The following is a 21,299-nucleotide window of genomic DNA, read 5'->3' as shown; positions in this document are numbered from 1 at the left end:
TGACTTCCCTTGTCAGCCATGGTTGCCTTGTCTTCCCTTTAGTATGCTTCATTCTTCCTAGGGATGAATTTTTGCTGTGTCTCCCAAATTACTCCCATAAACTCCTGCCATTGCTGTTTCACTGTCTTTCCTGCTGGCTCATCTCATTGCCTGTTCCCTAGTAGGCTCCACCACAAGCTGCTCCAAAAAGCCATCTCGTAGACATTCCACAAATTCCTTTTCTTGGGATCCATTACCAACCTGATTTTCCCAGTCTACCTGCATATTGAAATCCCCCATGATCACTGTAACCTTACCTTTCTTACACGCCTTTTCTATCTCCTGGTGTATCTTGTACCCCACATCCTGACTACTGTTCGGAGGCCTGTACATAACTCCCATTATGGTTTTTTTACCTTTGCAGTTCCTCAACTCTACCCACACAGATTCTACATCATCTGACCCTACGTCATTTCTTGCTATCGATTTAATTACATTTCTTACTAACAAAGCAACCCCACCCCCTCTGCCAACCTGCCTATCTTTTCGATAGGATGTACGTCAAGTCCTGATGGCAGGGCCTTGAAACTTGGGGGAAGATCCAGCCCTTTATAACTATCCAAACATAAAACCAGGGCTGCAGTTTAACATCACATCCCGTTATGAAGAAGTTTCACTGCCACCACGCTTCAATCTGTTACCACATCTTGATGTCTTACCATACCTTGATGAGGTTTTGCTTATTTTATAAGTGACTTGAGACAGTCAGTGTATAGTTTTTCTTTAAACTATTTAAGAAATAGTTACAAAGACCTTAGGGTAAGCACATGATTTCTAGGACACATCATTCTGCATCCTGCTCTCTTGGAGCCTCTTGGTCATTTGACTTTTGATGTCATGCTTACATCATCAACAACATCATGGTCTTATTAACATAACTATTAACATTAACCCATTACTCTACATCTCCCCCCCAAGTATAATCTCAAACTGTTATATTCATTTGTTGAATTATTTATATTACATTCCCAATGTCTGTAAACCTCCTGTACTGTTTACAGTGTCGATCCAACTCCTACTTCCCCACCCACACCCTCCAAGTCACTGTTACCAAAGACTTCAATCTCCAACAATGTTCTTGGCTCTCTTGCGGGTATGTGCATTCCCTTATATTCTCCTTGAAAGCACATTGATGGAGTGGGATAGCAGCTTCTTACAACTGCTGAATCCTGGGCTGCAACCCTTACGAAAACTTGACTGTAAAGGCTGTGAAAACTATTCAATGAAAAACTGATTCAAGAAAGAAATCTTCAGGAGAAGGATGCTCACACGCCCTTGAGAAGGAAGAGAACAAACTGGCATTCTCCCTGTAACCTTCTTATTCTGCGTTGCAAACTGGGAGAAGGCCTGAGAAAATGAAGCATCTTCAAGTTCTGTGAAGAATTTCACACCTGTATCATTCACTGCTGCCGTGACGACGAAAGCAGTATTCAATACCTGAGGCTTGAATAAATCTGGTAGACTGTTATGAGACAGCCTTTTGGTAAAGGTGAGTTATTTAAAAATCCGGGAGGGAAACTTTAAAGAACTATCATAACCTATATTTTTAAGTGGTATGTTTGAGATGCAACTCTAAATTCAGGAATCAGACCACCAGTTCTCGAGAGGTTTTGTAGTAAACTAAATGAAACAATTTATTAAGTTACAACACATTAAACACATATACATAGCTAAAAATTACTATCATAACTTATAACAAATTTCCAAAATAATCTCCATTAAGGCAAAAGCAACCCACAGAATTTTAAGCAGACACCAGGCAAAGCATTTTCACTGTACAAATTCAAAATGAGGTTCCTTTCACTTTGGTTCCTGTGGAGACCATTGTCTCTGCTCTGCACGCATGAAAACTGCTGAAGTTATACCTAGTACAACTCATTGAATGTAAACTCTCATTGTATCACCAGCCTCTTTGAACCCACCACTTCTAACAATAAAACCCCTTTCATAGTACCAATTTTATTAGTAATATAAACATATTGCGGTGCCAGATTTCATCCCACTTCTTGAATGCTGTATTCAAAAAATGCAAATGCATTCTACCTCTCTTACATCTCAAAACTAGCACACATCAAAGCACTGACTAACTGGCTTTAATCCAATTAAGACACACCCACAGACTAAACCTCTATTTTAAAAGAAAAATATTTTCCAATAATATTATATACAGTAACAAAGAAGACGAATAATATCGTGAAGAAATTGCAGAATACAAAGAAAAGATGACTTCCCTATTACTTCTATGGTAGGAATTGCACTTTCTGTAGGTATTTCCACATTTGTTTCAGCGTTCGGCTGCTCCGCTGTAGGAAATGGGATCATGGTGTCAGCATGAGAAGGTAGGGCTACACTACCTTCAACAATGGAATAAATCTCCAGACCTGGATCTTGATGCAATTCCTGTGTAGGACTCTTCAGCTTTAGAAGCTCTGTAGTTTGGGCATCTGCTTCTTCACTGTAAAATGATTTGAGTGTATCCATGACTTGCTGGTAAGGTTCAAATGTGAGCTACAGCAGACATTCTCACAAACTAATAAGCTCTGAACTTTCTCAATTGGTTTGATCCAACTTGGAGTTAAGGATCTCTTTCTGCCTGAATAGCTTACTACTGTCAGCCAGCAATTGTAGATGTGTGTCAGTGGAATAAGTAAACAAATTCACTTCTTTAATACCTTCAATGATAGGCTGAAGCACCTCAAAAAGGACAACAGAGATTTCAGCAGCTTTGGTAGTCAAGTCAATGCGTATAGCAAGATCTAGGACCTTTTCTTCCAACGGATCACCTGCTTCTACAACGGCTTCATTCTCTTGAACTCATCAGGAAAAGGCCAACAAAGGTCCAGAAGCTCCTCTAATGGATGGACACCATCTTTTTCAGTGCCTTCTATTTCTGCCCCTTCTAACCTGTCTGCAAAAAAAAAGATCTGCAATCTCCACCTGTGGTCCAGTGGATGGTGTTTCTGCAATAAAGAGCGACTCACTGCATAATGAATGAACTTCAAGTGTTACTGCTGTTTAGAAGTCTGTCAGTCCTCTACACAACTTTGGAAATTCATTCTTGAGTATTGCTTCGCTGTCTTCTACTGATGCCTCGTCGACCTTCTGTAGAAGACCAAGTCTTAAACACGCTGACCTGCTGAGCAGGGAAATTTGCTGGTTCTGTAGGATATAAAGAGTTTCGTTAATTTCTTTATCTTCATGCCTAAAGGTTGTCGTGAACTGATCCTTCACTTTGAGATCTGTGCCTCCTGGCCCTTGTAGCTTTAAGTCAGATAGTTGGATTTTTACTTCTGTAAGCCAGTTCTGAAGCCAGTCCAATTTGTTCAATAAGACTGACTCCTGCCCTAATGTCCAGTTTAAATTTTATTCTGTATCCTTGGACATCCAACTCTACAGACCAGCATTGTTTATCAGCTTCTTGGATTTCTCCAAGGAAATTATCAAGTTGGAAAGGTCTGTTTCCTGTTTCTTAGACCTCAGAATGGTTGGGAACATATTTAGCTTTCTTCCCTAGAATTGTGTTTTAGATCTATAAAACTGTTTATAATGTCCAGTCTTGACACAGAGAAAGCATTCAGCTCCTCCTGCTGGCAGCCTTTGCGTAGGTGTTGTCTGTTGGTGACGCATCAGGAACATTTTAGCATAGGTGGAAGACTTCTCCCTGCTCCTTCAGCAGTTTTGGCAGGCTTTTCAGTGGACAGAGTTCTTGACTTTGGGCCTACATACTGGATAGACCCCTCCTGAACCGCGAGATCTCCCTGAATAACACCCCAATTCTGCTGTCACAACTTCACCTGCCTCACAAAAGTTTCAGCCTTCTCAAAGGTCAAATCCTCTTTGGATTGCGACACATCTGACAGTACATTGTCGAGCACGCCGACCAAGATGTGGTTGAGAATCAACCCGTGCTTTAAGACTCTGTAACCACAAGTACTAGCCAATCGATACAAATTGTTAATAAAAGAATCAATGGATTCATCCAGCCTTTGGCCTCTCAGGTTGAATCTTGCTCTATGACTAGACTCTTCTTAGGGCTTAAGTGCTTATTGAAGGCCCCCATAACCTTGTTGTAGGATGCAGAGGTCTCCTTGACACCTTGTCATGCCACATCATCAGCTATGGCCCCAACTGCGTGTAAAAGGGTACAGACCTGGTGTTTCAGTGTTTTCCCTTGTAAACCTGAAGCCGTTCAGTACCTTCCGAACTGTATCCTCTAGAGTTCTCATCGTTGTCCTTGCTGCGGACCTTCGATGTATTGGAAAAGCTGTGGAAGGGGTAGTGGTTGTTCAGTAGCTGTCAACATCGTGCACGTCTCACTGTCCCTCACAGAGGTATGTTTGTTTTGATCTTCTTCGTTGTGAAGTTGATCTGTTCCAAGTTCTTTACCTATGAGTTACCAATCTGTAGCCTCAGTTTCTTAAACTGTGGCTTTCAGTGCTGCCACCATGTTTCAAAAGGTTTCACTGTCACCATGCTTCAATCTGTTACCATGTCTAGATGTCTTACCACGCCTTGATGGGGCTTTGCTTATTCTATAACTTGATATAGTCAGGATTTCATTTCTCTTGAAACTGTTTATTAAGAACTATTTACAAAGGCCTCAGGGTAAACACATGGTTTTTAGGACCCAAACTGTTTTGCGTCCAGCTCACTTGGAGCCTCTTGGTCATCTGAATCTTAATGTCATGCTTACATCATCAACATAATGGTCTCATTAAAATAATCGTTAACCCATTACTCTACACATCCAGAAGACAACTCCTCCACACAAATACTCCCTTAATACTGTACTGAAATATCAGATTGGCTCATTTGCTCAAATCTAGCAGTGGGACTTGAACCCACAACTTCTAACTCCTAGGTAAAGATGCACAGATTTGCACTTTAAAATCTGTATTTTATATATAAATTTATTACATTTCAAACCAACACATTAAGTTTTCCCTTAAATGCTCCACATGTGCTTGGTGTTGGTTAGACTGAAAAATCATGCAATAAATCATCAAATTACTTTTTCATTTCAGTGGTATCTGAAGATTCTTCTAAAAGGTCTTTAAGTTGTCTTTTTCTTTCTAAATTATCTTTTGCTTTTCTTTTCTTCTCTTGTTTTTTCCATTGCTGTTCTTGTTTTTGCTTCACAATTTCACTGTTTACCCCTTTGTAATGGACATCAAGTTTTTCTTGCAAAATTGTTCTGGCTATTTTTCTGTTCTGATCTACTGATCTGGTTTGATGGCACTGAAAAGGAAATGCACACAATGACTTAGGTAGCCTATTTATTCACTGTTTATGAATATTTAAACTTACATAACAATAAGAAGCATGCTACTTCAATGTTAGTGATTATGTTACCCCGAATCCACTTTATAAACAGCTACCTTCACTACAATCCCAGATGGAACATGCTTCAGCACCACACAGTTACTGGTTTTATTGGTTGCTTGACCTCCAGGACCACGTCCTCGGACAAACTGTTCAATTAATTCATCTTCGATCACAACAGGCAGGTTGAGAAAGCCCTTTTTCCCAGCAATAGGCATCAATAAAGAAGTATGTTTGACTTCCAGAAACGGTTTTGCTGAACTGCTTGAATTCCATTGCCGCACACAAAGTGCCTGTGCTCTTGCTAATGACAGTAAGAAATTGTATAAAATGGAGGACGTCATTGGGTGCAGACCTTGAATTAAGATGCAAGTTTTCTGAAAAATACAAATTCATATTAGTGAACATGTTAAAAAATAAATAAAGGGAAGCAGATGCTGAAATGCTGTCTACTTGCTTTTCCTTCTGCTATGATCTATGCTGCTTTTATCAGCTATAATTTTTTTTTCCATTCATGGGAAGTGGGCGTCGCTGGTGAGGCCAGCATTTATTGCCCATCCCCTAATTGTGAGCTGCCTTCTTGATCGCTGCAGTCCGTGTGGTGTAGGTACACCCACAGAGCTGTTTAGGGAGTTCCAGGATTTTGATCCAGCAACAGTGAAGGGATAGCGATATATTTCCAAGTCAGGATGGTGAATGGCTTGGAGGGGAACTTCCACGTGGTGGTGATATTCCTGTGTCTGTTGCCCTTGTCCTTCTAGTTACTCATGGTTGTGGGTTTGGAAAGTGCTACCTTAGGAGGCTTGTTGAGTTCCTGCAGTGCATCTTCTAGATGGTGCACACTGCTGCCACTGTGCGTCAGTGGTGGAAGGAGTGAATGTTTGTGGAGGGGGTGCCAATCAAGCGGGCTTTTATGTCCTGTGCAATATCAAGGTTCTTGTGTGTTGTTGGAACTGCACTCATTCAGACAAGTGGAGAATATTCCATCACACTCCTGACTTGTGGATGGTGGATAGGCTTTGGGGAGTCAGGAGGTGAGTTACTCGCCACAGGATTCCTAGCTTCTGAGTTGCTCTTATAGCCACAGTATTTATATGGCTAGTCCAGTTCAGTTTCTAGTCAATAGTAACCCCCAGAATATTGATAGTGGGGGATTCAGTGCTGGTAATACCAATGAATGTCAGGAGGCGAAAGCTAGATTCTCTCTTGTTGGAGATGATCAATGCCTGGCACTTGTGTGGCATGAATATTACTTGCCATTTGTCAGCCCAAGCCTGGATATTATCTAGGTCTTGCTGCAATTGGACATAGGCTGCTTCAGTATCTGAAGAGTTGCAAATGGTGAACATTATGCAATCATCAGTGAACATCCCCACTTCTGACCTTGTGATGCAAGGAAGGTCATTGATGAAGCAGCTGAAGATGATTGGGTCTAGGACACCACCCTGAGGAACTCCTGCAGTGATGTCCTGGAACTGAGATGACTGAACTCCAACAACCACAGCCACCTTCTTTTGTGCTAGGTATGACTCCAACCAGTGGAGAGTTTTCCCCCTGATTCCCATTGACTCCAGTTTTGCTAGGGCGCCTTGATGTCACATTTGGTCAAATGCTGCCTTGGTGTCAAGGGCAATCACTCTCAACTCACCTCTGGAGTTCAGCTCATTTGTCCATGTTTGAACCAAGGCTGTAATGAGGTCAGGAGCTGAGTGGCCCTGAAAGAACGCAAACTGAGCATCAGTGAGCAGGTCACTGGTGAGCAAGTGCTGCTTGACAGCACTGTTGATGACCCTTTCCATCACTTTACTGATGATTGAGAGTAGAATGATGGGGTGGTAATTGGCCAGGTTGGACACACCCTTCTTTTTGTGTACAGGATGTACCTGGGCAATTTTGCACACTGCTGGGTAGATGCCAGTGTTGTAGCTGTACAGGAATAGTTTGGCTAGGAGTGCAGCACATTCTGGAGCACATGTAGTTGGATGCAGTGTCACTGGACTGATCATCTGTCCTGGAATCTTATTGTCTGCCAACTGTACAAGCAAATATGACGATCACATTTGCTTAGTTCTCAGTTATTGTACTGGCGTCATTTCACATAAAAAATACCTTGTTTTTTCACATTTCTTGTCTTGACCCACTCCATCTTGATACTGAATTCTCACCCATAAGCCCAACCTTTCCTGACAAAACAGCATCACAAATAATTGATCCCATAATTTATGTAGAGTGATAAAAAGCTAACTTATTTCAAAGAAATTTACTTGCCTTAATGAATTCCTGTGGTAAATACTACCCTGCAGGTAAGCATGTCCACTCTAATATTTTACTGTCACTGAGAGTTCTGACTTTATTCCTGCAATTACTTTGCTAGTGCTCATTTTGCAACATATACTTGCTATTTTCATAATTTGTCACCATCGCATCCTGAAGATCTCCAAATTAGTCACTTCCACGTTCAAACTCAATCCTTCTCAACCATACATTTTTGTCCCTCTTAATTTTCTGTTCTCGTTGTAAGCTGTCAAGTCTATTATGATACCTCAAAAAACAGCCGTTGATACTCCCACTTACTGCATCTACAGTATTATTTGCCACACCATTAAATCTATTGCACTGGTTGCATCTGGATTTTAATTTAGTAGCCTCCAAAACAACTTTAGACTGGTGAATTAGCGCTACCCAAGCTTGCTAGCCAACCTCTCATGACCTCTACTTCAAACTGACCATAGAACACTACAGCACAGAAAACAGGCCATTAGGCCCTTCTAGTCTGTGCCGAAATACTATTCCGCTAGTCCCATTGACCTGCACCTAGTCCATAACCCTCTAGACCTCTCCCATCCATGTATCTAATTTATTCTTAAAACTTAAGAGTGAGCCCGCATTTACCACGTCAGATGGTAGCTCGTTCCACACTCTCACCACTCTCTGAGTGAAGAAGTTCCCCCTAAACCTTTCCCCTTTCACCCTAAAGCCATGTCCTCTCGTGCTTATTTCTCCTAATCTAAGTGGAAAGAGCCTACTCGCATTTACTCTGTCTATACCCCTCACAATTTTGTAAACTTCTATCAAATCTCCCCTCATTCTTCTACGCTCCAAGGAATAAAGTCCTAACCTGTTTAATCTTTCCCTGTAACTCAACTCCTGAAGACCCGGCAACATCCTAGTAAATCTTCTCTGCACTCTCTCAATCTTAATGATATCCTTCCTGTAGTTAGGCGACCAGAACTGCACACAATACTCCAAAGTTGGCCTCACCAATGTCTTATACAACCTCACCATAACATCCCAACTCCTATACTCAATACTTTGATTTACGAAGGCCAGTATGCCAAAAGCTTTCTTTACAACCTTGTCTACCTGTGACGCCACTTTCAGGGAATTATGTATCTGAACTCCCAGATCCCTTTGTTCCTCCGCACTCCTCAGTGCCCTACCATTTACTGTGTATGTCCTACCTTGGTTTGACCTTCCAAAATGTAACACCTCACACTTTTCCGCATTAAATTCCATCTGCCATTTTCTGGCCCATTTTTCCAGTTGGTCCAGATCTCTCTGCAAGCTTTGAAAGCCTTCCTCACTGTCCACAACGCCTCCAATCTTAGTGTCTTCAGCAAACTTGCTGATCCAATTCACCACATTATCATCCAAATCATTGATATAGACAACAAACAACAATGGTCCCAGTACAGATCCCTGAGGCACACCACTAGTCACAGACCTCCAGTCTGAGAAGCAATCATCCACTACCACTCTCTGTCTTCTCCCACACAGCCAATTTCAAATCCAGTTTACAACCTCTCCATGGATACCAAGTGTCTGAACCTTCTGAACTAACCTCCCATGTGGGACCTTGTCAAAGGCCTTACTAAAGTCCATGTAGACAACATCCACAGCCTTTCCTTCATCTACTTTCTTGGTAACCTCCTCGAAAAACTCTACAAGGTTCGATAAACACGACCTACCACGCACAAAGCCATGCTGACTATCCTTAAACAGCCCTTGGCTGTCCAAATAATTATATATCCGATCTCTCAGAACACCTTCCAATAATTTACCTACTACTGACGTCAGGCTCACTGGCCTGTAATTACCTGGTTTACTTTTGGAGCCTTTTTTAAACAACGGAACAACATGAGCTACCCTCCAATCCTCCTGCACCTCACCCGTGGCTAAGGACATTTTAAATATTTCTGCCAGGGCCCCTGCAATTTCTACACTAGTCTCCCTCAAGGTCCGAGGGAATATCATGTCAGGCCCGGGGGATTTATCTACCTTTATTCGCTGTAAGGCAGCAAGCACCTCCTACTCTTTAATCTCTATATGTTCCATGAAATTACTGCTCGTTTGCCTTCCTTCCTTATACACTATGCCAGTTTCCTGAGTAAATACTGATGCAAAAAAACTGTTTAAGATCTCCCCCATCTCGTGAGGCTCCACACATAGACAACCGCTCTGATCTTCAAAGGGACCAATTGTGTCCCTTACTATCCTTTTACTCTTAATATACTTGTAGAAACCCTTCGGGTTTACCTTCACATTATCTGCCAAAGCAACCTCATGTCTTCTTTTTGCCTTCCTGATTTCCTTTTTTTAGTATTTTCTTACATTTTCTATACTCTACAAGTACCTCATTTGCTTCTTGTTGCCTATACCTGCTATACCAATTATCAAAAATGTTTGTATATAAGCATATTTTGTTTATCTCAGAAAAGACCATAAATTACAAATATGTATACCAAAATTTTAGTTTGGATTAGCCTTGTATCCAGGCTGAGATGCAAAGCTTGTTCCAGGCACAAATTGATTCTTCCTGCTCCATTTCAAAGCACAGTTGCAGACCAGCATATTGTGCAACTAGTCCATTACAAGATCAGTCTTTAAAAAGTATAAAGAAAGCACAGGGAAAGCCAGTATTGGATTATCTTTAGAAAGTAGGGTGTCATTATTTTTAAAATAAATCAATTATTGGCTAATTAAAATGTGACGGTTATGTAGTTTACAGTCCCCTATACAGAGTGGTAACAAATAACAGTTCTTCGTTTTAGAAGCTGGGTAGTGATTGTGACAAACACATTGCAGTTTTTGTTTTCATGGCCAATAACAATCATAAGCTCACAGTAAAATATATTATTAAAGGTTGCATTTTCTCTCACTTTAGGAGAATAACTTTGTGGACTCTTCAGCTTTTCCTAATGACATCACTTGTGATTATTGGTAGGCTATCTAACCAGAGCAAGAGGGAAGTCAAGTCTGACCTGAGCACACGAGAAGTTACTTTACAGCAGGGATTGCTGTGTAGCAATCTTAAGCGAGAACACTGGCCATTTTCCCTCTAATATAAAAACAGAAAATTCTGGAAAAACTCAGCAGGTCTGACAGCATCTGTAGAGAGAAACAGAGTTAACGTTTCCAGTTCGTATGACTCTTCTTCAAAGCTTTTCCCTCTGCCTGCCTTGAAGCAATGAAATTAACTGTGGTATGTCTACATGTCATCCAATAGAAATTGCTGACTAGCCACAAATGTGGTTATGGTGACACTGTTTTAGCCAAATATACCAATCTTTGTAGAAATTGCCTTACGTAAATTCACAAAACAGTAAATGCACTCCATATATACATATTTATTTCATAAACATCTACCATCGTTGAGTAACCAAGGAAATAAAACACTCAATTATCAAAAACACTCATGCACAAACACTTTTTGTTTTACAATTTTACCGTCAAATGTATGAATAGTGTTAAAAGTACACATGCATACACAGTGTGCTAATAAGAATACTAAGATCACAGATCCAACGATGGTGTCTATTACTAATTTTTTCATGTAATTATCAGAAATGCAACTAACCACATCTGGATTCCAATTAGTTGAATATTTTACAGTTTGAGATGTCTGGCTTTAACCTTGCAATCTCTCTGCTACAGGGGATGGAAAGCACTTTTTAAAAAGAGCAACATTGCCTTATGGAAGAGTTTGACGAAAACAGTGAAAAAAATTCAAAACTAGCAACATAGCTAAGAGGAAGAAAATACAAAATCTGGAAATCTGAAATGAATACAGAAAATTGCTGGAAAAACTCAGCAGCTCAGTAAGCATTTGCAGAGACCTTCCTTAACCAATAGCTCTGCAAGGAACATTGTCACTTGACACTGATAAACACACACAGTAAGTTGAAGAGTTGGATTATATGTTTCCTTTACTTTTGTTAAAGTTAGACTTTATGATTAAATTATTACATTAGTTGTGCCTCCTTGCAAGGGGGAACTTGGACATTTTGCTGATGATATTGGGGTCGGCCTTAAGTAATTTGCTAAAAAGATATATCTGTTATAAGATATAACAGATAAGTTAATGTTTCCAGCATAGGCCCTTCATCAGAATTGAAAGAAACAAAGAACAATACAAAAGGGGAAGTGGAGGAAACATAAACACACAGAAGAAAGGAAGAATGGGGAGAAGAAACTGAAATATACATGAGATGAGAAAGAGAATGGTGACCACCAGACAGAGTAAAGGCGCTAGGCAGGAGTCCTCTGGGTCCATCACCTTCGCTGACAGATTTTCCGTTTTGGATTCTGATGGGGGAGATGGTTTCTCAGGGGAATACAGCGAGAGCTACATGGCACCACGAGTTGCTCAGCTACACTGGGAATGGTGGGGGCAGTGGGGGAGAAAAAGAGAGTGGGAGAGCAATAGAGATAGAGGATTCTATTGTAAGGGGGACAGATAAACGTTTTTGTGGCTTCAGACGTGACTCCAGGATGGTATGATGCCTCCCTGGTGCCAGGGTCAAGGATGTCACTGAGCGGAGGCAGGACATTCTGAACGGGGAGGGTGATCAGCTAGAGGTCATGGTCCATATTGGTACCAATGGCAGAAGTAAAAAGAGGGAGAGGTCCTGTAAGCAGAATATAGGGAGCTAGGAAATAAGTTAAAAAGCAGTACCTCAAAAGTAGTAATCTCAGGATTACTCCCAGTGCCACGTGCTAGTGAGATCAGGAATAGGAGAATAGACAAGATGAATGCGTGCTTGGAGGGATGGTGTAGGAGGGAGGAATTTAGACTCCTGAGGCATTGGGACAGATTCTGGGGAAGATGTGACCTGGACAAGCTGGACGGGTTGCACCCCAGCAGGACCGGGACCAATATCCTCACAGAGGTATTCACTAGCACTGTGGGGGAGGGTTTAAACTAGAGTGGCAGGGGGATGGGAACCTGAGCGGGGAGACATAAGAGAGGGAAACAAAGATAGAAATAAAAGACAGAAAAGTAAAAAGCAAAAGTGGAAAGCAAAGGAAACAGGGTCTAGCAGCAAATAGGGCCATTGTACAAAAAATGTGTAAAAAGACAAACATAAAGGCACTGTATCTGAATGCACGGAGCAGTTGCAATAAAGTAGGTGAATTAATAGGTACAAATAGATGTAAACGGGTATGATATGATTACGATTATAGAAACATTGCTGCAGGGTGACCAAGGCTGGGAACTGAATATCCAAGGGTACTCAATATTTAGGAAGGACAGGCAAAAAGGAAAAAGAGGTGGCATGACATTGTTAGTTAAGGATGAAATCATTGCAATAGTGAGAGAGGATATTGGCTCAGAAAATCTAGATGGAGGATCAGTCTGGGTGGAGCTAAGAGGGAACAAGGGGCAGAAAATATTAGTGGAAGTTGTCTCTAGGCCTCTAAACAGTAGTGGTAAGGTAGGGCATGGTATTAAACAGGAAATTGGAGATGCATGTAACAAGGGTGCTAAAGTAATCATGGGTGACTTTAATCTACATATAGACTGGGCAAACCAAATTAGCAATAATACTGTGGCGGATGAATTCCCGGAGTGTGTACAAGATGGTTTTTTAGACCAGTCGTCGAGGAACCAACTAGGGAACAGGCTATCCTAGATTTGGTTTAGTACAATGAGAAGGAGATAATTAATAATCTTGTTGTGCGGGGTCCTTTAGTGACCATAACATGACAGAATTCTTCCTTAGGTTAGAAAGTGATGTAGTCCAATCCAAAACTAGGGTCCTAAATCTAAGCAAAGGAAACTATGAAGGTATGAGACTTGAGTTGGCTAAGATAGATTGGGGAACTTCATTAAAAGGTGGATAGGCAATGGCTAATTTTTAAGGAATTAAGGTATGCATTTAAACAGTTATATATTCCTTTCTGACGCAAAAACACAACAGGAAAAGTGGGCCAACCATGGCTAACAAAAGAAATTAAGGATAGTATTAGATCCAAAGAAGAGTGATATAAAGTTCCTAGAAAAAGTAGCACATCTGATGATTGGGAGCAATTTAAAATTCAGCAAAGGAGGTCCAAGAGATTGATTAAGAGGGGAAAAATAGAGAATGAGAGTAAACTTGCAAGGAACATAAAAGAGGATTGTAAAAGCTTCTACAAGTATGTAAGAAGAAAAAGATTGGTGAAGACAAATCAAGGTCCCTTACAGTCTGAAACAGGAGAATTTATAATAGAGAACTAGGAAATAGCAGAGCAATTAAACAACTGCTTTAGTTCGGTCTTCATGGAGGAAGACAAAAATAACTTCCCAGAAATACTAGGGAATCAAGGATCTAGTGAGAAAGAGGAATTGCAGGAAATTAGTATTACTAATAAAACAGTGCTGGAGAAATTAATGGGACTGAAAGCCGAGAAATCCCCAGGGTACCAAAGGACGTGGCCATGGAGATAGTAGATCTATCCAATCCCGGCAGATTGGACAGTGGCAAATATAACCCCACTATTTAAAAAGGAGGGAGGGAAAAAACAGGGAATTACAGGCCAGTTAGCCTAACATCAGCGGAGGGGAAAATGCTAACGTCTATTATAAAGGATGTGATAACAGGACACTTGGAAAATATCAATGGGATTAGACAAAGTCAATATGGATTTATGAAAGGGAAATCATGTTTGACAAAGCTACTGGAGTTTTTTTGAGGTCGTAACTAGCAGAATAGATAAGGGAGAACCAGTGGGTGTGGTGGATTTGGATTTTCAGAAAGCTTATGATAAAAGTCCCAAATAAAAGGTTAGTGTGCAAAATTAAAGCACATGGGGTTGGGGCATGGACTGAGAATTGGTTAGCAGACAGGAAATAGACAGTAGGAATAAATGGATCTTTTTCAGAATGGCAGGGGTAGCGCAGGGATCAGTGCTTGGGCCCCAGCTATTCACAATATATATCAATGATTTGGATGAGGGAACCAAATGTAATATTTCCAAATTTACTGACGACACAAAACTACGTGGGAATGTGAGTGATGAGGGGGATGTTAAGAGGCTTCAAGGCGATTTAGACAAGTTGAGTGAGTGGGCAAATACATGGCAGATGCTGTATAATGTGGGAAAGTGTGAAGTTATCCACTTCGGTAGTAAAAACAAAATGGCAGGGTATTATTTAAATGGTGATAGATTGGGGAACGTTGATGTACAAAGGGACCTGGGTGTCCTTGTACACCAATCACTGAAAGCAAGCATGCAGGTGCAGCAAGAAGTTAGGAAGGCAAATGGTATGTTGGCCTTCATTGCAAGAGGACTTGAGTACAAGAGCAAGGATGTCTTACTGCAGCTATACAGGACTTGGTGAGGCCCCAGTAGTATGCGCAGTTTTGGTCTCCTTACCTAAGAAAGGATATACTTGTCATACAGGGAGTGCAGCGAAGGTTCACCAGACTGATTCCTGGGATGGCGGGATTGTCAAATGAGGAGAGATTGGGCCGACTAGGCCTGTATTCACTGGAGTTCAGAAGAATGAGAGGGGATATAATTGAAACGTATAGAATCCTGACAAGGATGGACAGACTGGATATAGGGGTGATGTTTCCTCTGGCTGGGGGTTCTAGAACAAGGGGGTCACAATCTCAGGGTAAGGGGTAGACCATTTAGGACCGAGATGAGGAGAAACTTCTTCACTCAGAGGGTGGTGAACCTGTGGAATTCTCCACCACAGAGGCTGTGGAGGCCAAGTCCCTGAATATATTTAAGAAGGAAATAGATTTTAAAGGCATCAGGGGGAGAGACTGAGACAATGGCATTGAGATATCGGCTCAGCCATGATCATATTGAATGGTGGAGCAGGCTCGAAGGGCTGTATGACCTACTCCTGCTCCTATTTTCAATGTTTCTATGACACTAGAATTCTGTCACAAGGTCAATACTTTGCTTAGAGAGGCGACATGAAAATAAATACAGTATCACCAAAGTCACCGGTTTGTTGTTTTGACCAGATAATATGGCTGGAACTGTCCTGAAAACTCTTGTGAAATTAATTCTGTCCTGGGTAATAAAAATGCATTTTGACTAAAATCAGCCACGTTAAGATGATTAAGGGCTTGATAGGGGAGAGACACTGTTGAGATCTCTAGGGCTGGAGAAGCTAAAACACAAGGTCACAGTCTCAGGATAAAGGGGGCGGGGGGGGGGGGGGGGGAAGAGAAGGAGATGAGGAGAAGTTACTTCACTCAAAGGGTTGTGAATCTTTGGAAGTCCCTACCTCTGAAGGTCTGTTGTTGAATATTTTTAAAGCTGAAATAAACAGATTTTTTGGTCTTTTGTGGGACTAAGGGAAATGGGAGCGGGAAGGAAAGCGGAGTTGAGGTAGATCAGCCATGATTATTTTGACTGGCGGTGCAGACTCCATGGGCCGAGTGGTCTCCCCCTGCGCCTATTTCTCGTGTTAAACCAAAGGCCTGAAAATGACAATGGGCCGCACCTTACAATAAAGGACGCGACTCCTTTAAATACCGCGCGGCTCCGCTCAAAATAACATTAGTCACCGAGCAAAGTTGATCACCCTTCTCTCGTTTTTTTCCAGCTCTACCTTCGCTTCGAAGTCGGGGTTTGCTGAAGTAGTTGTTGTTGTTGTTGCTCTGAGGCGCCGAGGAGACCAAGCACAGAACCCGCCTCCTGGGGGGAGGGGCGTGCGCGAGCCCCAGCAGCCAATCGGCTTCTGCGGAACGGCTTGACGTTAGCAGCTCGAGGCGGTTGAAAATAAACGGCTGCGGCGGCGGCGGCGCGCGCTCGTGTTGGGGATTCGGAATCCAACGGCCGTCCTGGAATGAAGGGCGCAGCCTTCAGAACAGTCAATTCTTTTATTTAAAAAAAAAAGAAAAAAAAAATCGCGCTTGGCAACGTTCGGTTTGAGTGGACTGGAAATTTGGGAGGAATCCATCGGGCGCTACATCTCTAATCCTGCGTCTTTTCGTGAGGGAGGGGAGGAGTTCGGAATGCAGCTGGCAGACCTGGTCGACGATTGACAGGTGAACCGGCCAGTCACCGAGTGCGACTTACCTGGGAACGTTCTAAAATAGAACATTGAGGCGCCGCGCAGCCAATGGGCGTGAAGAGGGGGCGGGGCTCGGCTTCCTGTCACCCGCCCACCTCAGCCCAACTGGGTTGAAAGGTGGAGTTGGGCCCAGGTCAAGGTTGTCAATGGGATTTTGTTTTCCTCACTCCCAGGGCCCGCTGCGCTGCTTGTTAATGGCACCGACCCCATCTGTTTATTCTCAATAAGAGATTGCATTGGATTGGATTGGTGTGTAGATGCGGTGTTTTGTTGTGTTGGTCACGATGGATCAGGACATCTTTCCAGGCTTCATGGATGCTGCTCATTTCCCCTCCTCTCCCCCCCCACCCCCCGACCTACTGGTATAAAACAAAGGTCTAATTTTCATTAACTTGAAACCGGAATTTTAAAAAAAAAGTTTATGAATTAAATAGTTTCAGACATTGCTGCCTGCTGCCAGGAATATGCATTCTCTGCCTCTGCAAGTACTTGCTTCATTTTGACCATCTATTGCCATCCAGCTTGGGAAAAGCTTGCTGAGGTCCGCAGTCACACCAGAAACAGAGCACCGACAAGACAAAGTGCAGCCACTGTGACACTGGATCAGAATAAAAGCAAAAAAACTGCGGATTCTGGAAATCATCGTCCAACTTAACATCTATGTTCCTTTTCAGTAGATGGCCTTCGAGTTTAATACAGAAAAACTCTCCAGTACGTGAGGACCATGGAGGACTCCGATTCTGAGTCCGTGCGAACTGTTAAAGAACTGACCAATAATTCACCAAAAACTGCAGTTCATCAAGATCGTGATTATAATTCCGTGGCACAGCACGCGGATACTGTACGGTCTGCAAATAGGTATGGGGAGAAGACTCAACTTGGCGATTGTTAATCAACTCTTCTATCATGCATGGCTTTAATTTTTCATTGGTAAAGAAGATGCAAACGTGGAATAGAATAGCCAGTACACGATTGGATACCTGAAGGAAGTTGATAATGTGCCATAGTTTAGCCAATGTAAGGAGTAATTGTGTGTAAAAAAAAAAGAGGATTACATTCCTTTAGGAACAGGAGGAGGCCATTTAGCCCCTCAAGCCTGTTCAGCCATCCTTGGCTGACCTGTGACCAATTATCATATCTCTTAGATGTCAAACATGAGATGTTACATGTAGGCCAGACCGGATAAGGAGGGCATTAGTGAACCAGAAGGGCTTTTACGACAATGGTTTTGTGGTCATCATCAGACTTTTAATTCCAGATTTTTATTGGATTCAAATTTCACCGTCTCTCCTGGTGGGATTCGAACCCAGGTTCTCAGAGCATTATCCTTGGTGTCTGGAATGCCAGCCCAGTGACAGTACCACTGTGCACCTCCCCCTTTGCATGTAGTGTTTCCTAACTTCATTCCAGAAAGGTCTCTATCCCTAATCCTAGACTCCCCAGCTGAACTAGTTTCTCTCTACCTACCTTATCAGTTCCCCTTAACCTCTTTAAAGTTTCATCAAATCACTTTTTAACTTTCTAGATTAGAGGGAATACAATTCTATTTTGTGTAATCTCACCTCATAATTTAACCCTTGGAGTCCCAGTATTAATCTGGTAAATGTACGCTGCACTCCCGCCAATGCCAGTAGATCTATGCGAAAGTGTGGTGCCCAGAACTGCTCACAGTACTTCAGGTGTGGGGTATAGGCATATAATGACTTCTAGCCCCTTGTATTTCTATCTTTGTCTTTTACTTAGTTTTCACAGAATCTCACAATGCAGAAGAGGCCCTTCGGCCCATCGAGTCTGCACCAACACGTGAGAAGCACCTGACCTACCTACCTAATCCCATTTATCAGCAAATGGCCCATAGCCTTGAATATTATGACGTGCCAAGTGCTCATCCAGATACTTTTTAAAGGATGTGAGGCAACCCACCTCCACCACCCTCCCAGGCAGCACATTCCAGACCGTCACCACCCTCTGGGAAAGTTGAAATCACCTAATATAACTACCCTATTGTTATTGTTTTTACACACTTCCGCAGATTGTGCACATATTTGCTCCTCAATTTCCCGCTGACTATCTGGGGGTCTATAATTAACACCCAACAATGTGGCTGCCCCTTTTTTATTCCTAAGCTCTACCCACAAAGCTTCATTCGATGCCCCCTCCAAAATATCATCTCTCCTTACTGCAGTAACTGACTCCTTAACTAATAATGCAACGCCTCCTCCTCTTTTACCCCCTGAAGATTCTATATCCCGGAATGTTGAGCTGCCAATCCTGCCCCTCCCTCAACCACGTCTCAGTGATGGCTACTATATCACAATTCCACGTGTCAGTCCTCACCCTTAACTCATCCGTTGTACCTGTAATACTCCTGGCAGTCGAGGCCATCCAGCCTTGCCTTACTCCTTTGAAACCACTGCAGCTGTACTCCCTCTGACTTGATTGTTTTACTGTATTATGATGTGTCCCTATTCTGCTAACATTGTGTCCCCTCCCCCTGCCGAATTAGTTTAAACTCCTCCCAACAGCACTAGCAAACCTGCCCGCAAGGATGTTAGTTCCGCTCTGGTTCAGATGTAGACTGTCCCGCTTGTACAGGTCCCACCTTCCCCAGAAACGGTCCCAGTGATCCAGGAATCTAAAACCCTCCGTCCTGCACGACCTCTTAAGCCACATATTCATTCTATTTCTGAGCTTGCTAGCACGTGGCACTGGAAGTAATCCAGAGATTACAACCCGAGAGGTCTTGCTTTTTAGTCTACTGCCTAACTCCCTGAATTCTTGATGCATGACCTCATCCCTCTTTCTACCTATGTCATTGGTACCAACATGTACCATGACCTCTGCCTTATCACCCTCCCCCTTCAGGATGCCGTGCAGCCATTCAATGACATACCGGACCCTGGCACCAGGGAGGCAATACATCATCCTGGAGTCACGTTGACGGTCACAGTAGTACCTATCTGTTCCCCTGACTATAGAATCCCCTATTACTATTGCTCTTCCTCCCTTCCTCTCCTCCTATACAGACAGGCTGCTTGTGGTGCTGGAAGCTTGGCTCTGTCCGCACTCCCTGGAGGAACCAGCGCCCTCATCAGCCTCCAAAATGGAATACCGATTTGCGAGCGGGACCCTGATGATTTATGTCCCAGACTGCTGAGGGAGGCAAGGGAGGAGATCGCAGGGGCCCTGACCCAAATTTTTAATTCCTCTCTGCCCACAGGGGAGGTGCCAGAGGACTGGAGAACAGCTAATGTGGTTCCACTATTTAAGAAGGATTGTAGAAAGAATCTAGGGAACTACAGGCCAGTGAGTATCTCGTCAGTGTTAGGGAAACTATTGGAGAAAATTCTGAAGGAGAAAATCTATCTCCACTTGGAGAGGCAAGGTTTGATCAGGGATAGTCAGCGTGGCTTTATCAGAGGGAGGTCATGCCTAACAAATTTGATTGATTTTTTGAGGAGGTGACCAGGTGTGTAGATGAGGGTAGTGCAGTTGATGTCGTTTATATGGATTTCAGCAAAGCCTTTGACAAGGTCCCACATGGGAGACTTATAAAGAAGGCAAATGCACATGGGATACAGGGTAATTTGGTAAGGTGGATTCAAAGTTGGCTTAGTTGTAGGAGACAGAGTGTGATGACAGAAGGATGCTTTAGTGACTGGAAGCCAGTGTCCAGTGGCATACCACAGGGATCTGTGCTGGGTCCCCTATTATTCGTCATTTATATAAACGACATAGATGACTATGTTGGGGGTAGGATTAGTAATTTTGCGGATGACACAAAGATTGGCCGGGTGGTTAACTGTGAGGTTGAGTGTCTTGGGCTACAGGAAGATATAGATGGGATGGTCAAATGGGCACATAAGTGGCAGATGGAATTTAACCCTGAAAAGTGTGAGGTGATCCACTTTGGAAGGAATAATTTGACAAGGAAGTATTCATTGAACGACATGACACTAGGAAGTTCTGAGGAATGAAGGGACCTTGGCATGTGTGTCCATAGATCTCTGAAGGCAGAGAGGCATGTTAGTGGGGTGGTGAAAAAGGCATATGGGACACTTGCCTTTATCAATCGAGTCATAGATTACAAAAGTAGGGAGGTCATATTGGAGTTGTATAGACCTAGTGGTGTGGTGAAAAAGGCATATGGGACACTTGCCTTTATCAATCGAGTCATAGATTACAAAAGTAGGGAGGTCATGTTGGAGTTGTATAGAACCTTGGTGAGGACACAGCTGGGAGTACTGAGTGCAGTTCTGGTTGCCACATTATAGGAAGGATGTGATTGCACTGGAGGGGGTGCAGAGGAGATTCACCAGGATGTTGCCTGGGATGAAACATTTAAGTTATGAAGAGAGGCTGGATAGACTTGGGTTGTTTTCGTTGGAGCAGAGAAGACTGAGGGGGCAACCTGATCGAGATGTACAAGATTATGAGGGGTATGGACAGGGTGGATAAGGAGCAGCTGTTCCTCTTAGTTGAAGGGTCTGTCACGAGGGGACATAAGTTCAAGGCGAGGGGCAGGAGGTTTAGGGGGATGTGAGGAAAAACTTTTTTACCCAGAGGGTGGTGACGGTCTGGAATGCACTGCCTGGGAGGGTGGTGGAGGTGGGTTGCCTCATATCCTTTATAAAGT

At 42.8% G+C, this 21,299-nt stretch overlaps 2 protein-coding genes across 9 annotated transcripts in view; one reads left to right on the top strand and one right to left on the bottom strand.

Annotated features, from left to right (window-relative positions):
* Nucleotides 1–1,647: 1,647 nt before the first annotated feature.
* On the bottom strand, nucleotides 1,648–16,185 carry mtrfr (mitochondrial translation release factor in rescue). Of its 2 annotated transcripts, XM_078554586.1 has the most exons (4): nucleotides 16,155–16,185; nucleotides 10,126–10,242; nucleotides 5,418–5,738; nucleotides 1,648–5,277 (listed from the first exon to the last, which is right to left on the bottom strand). In XM_078554586.1, exons 2-4 carry the CDS (start codon nucleotides 10,210–10,212, stop codon nucleotides 5,047–5,049), a joined length of 639 nt encoding a protein of 212 aa, XP_078410712.1. In that variant the 5' UTR covers nucleotides 10,213–10,242; nucleotides 16,155–16,185; the 3' UTR covers nucleotides 1,648–5,046. The 2 variants fall into 2 exon arrangements, with proteins under 2 accessions (XP_078410712.1, XP_078410711.1); XM_078554585.1 differs by lacking the exons at nucleotides 10,126–10,242; nucleotides 16,155–16,185 and adding an exon at nucleotides 7,245–8,084.
* A 209-nt stretch (nucleotides 16,186–16,394) lies between these two features.
* mphosph9 (M-phase phosphoprotein 9) overlaps nucleotides 16,395–21,299 on the top strand; it is an 84,180-nt gene continuing 79,275 nt past the window's right edge. For 5 of the 7 annotated variants that reach the window (XR_013578248.1, XR_013578247.1, XR_013578246.1 and 2 more), the window contains exon 1: nucleotides 17,269–17,521. Coding sequence is in view for 2 of the 7 variants with exons in the window: in XM_078554584.1 (XP_078410710.1) it covers nucleotides 17,388–17,521 (134 nt within the window). In the remaining 5 variants the exon portion in view is untranslated. Of the gene's footprint in view, nucleotides 16,638–17,268; nucleotides 17,522–21,299 lie in introns of those variants that run through there. The other 2 variants (XR_013578244.1, XR_013578245.1) reach the window with 2 other exon arrangements.

The sequence above is a fragment of the Cetorhinus maximus genome, chromosome 12, assembly GCF_964194155.1.
Source record: "Cetorhinus maximus chromosome 12, sCetMax3.hap1.1, whole genome shotgun sequence".
Lineage (NCBI taxonomy): Eukaryota > Metazoa > Chordata > Chondrichthyes > Lamniformes > Cetorhinidae > Cetorhinus > Cetorhinus maximus.
This window is presented reverse-complemented; position numbering and strand designations above follow the sequence as displayed.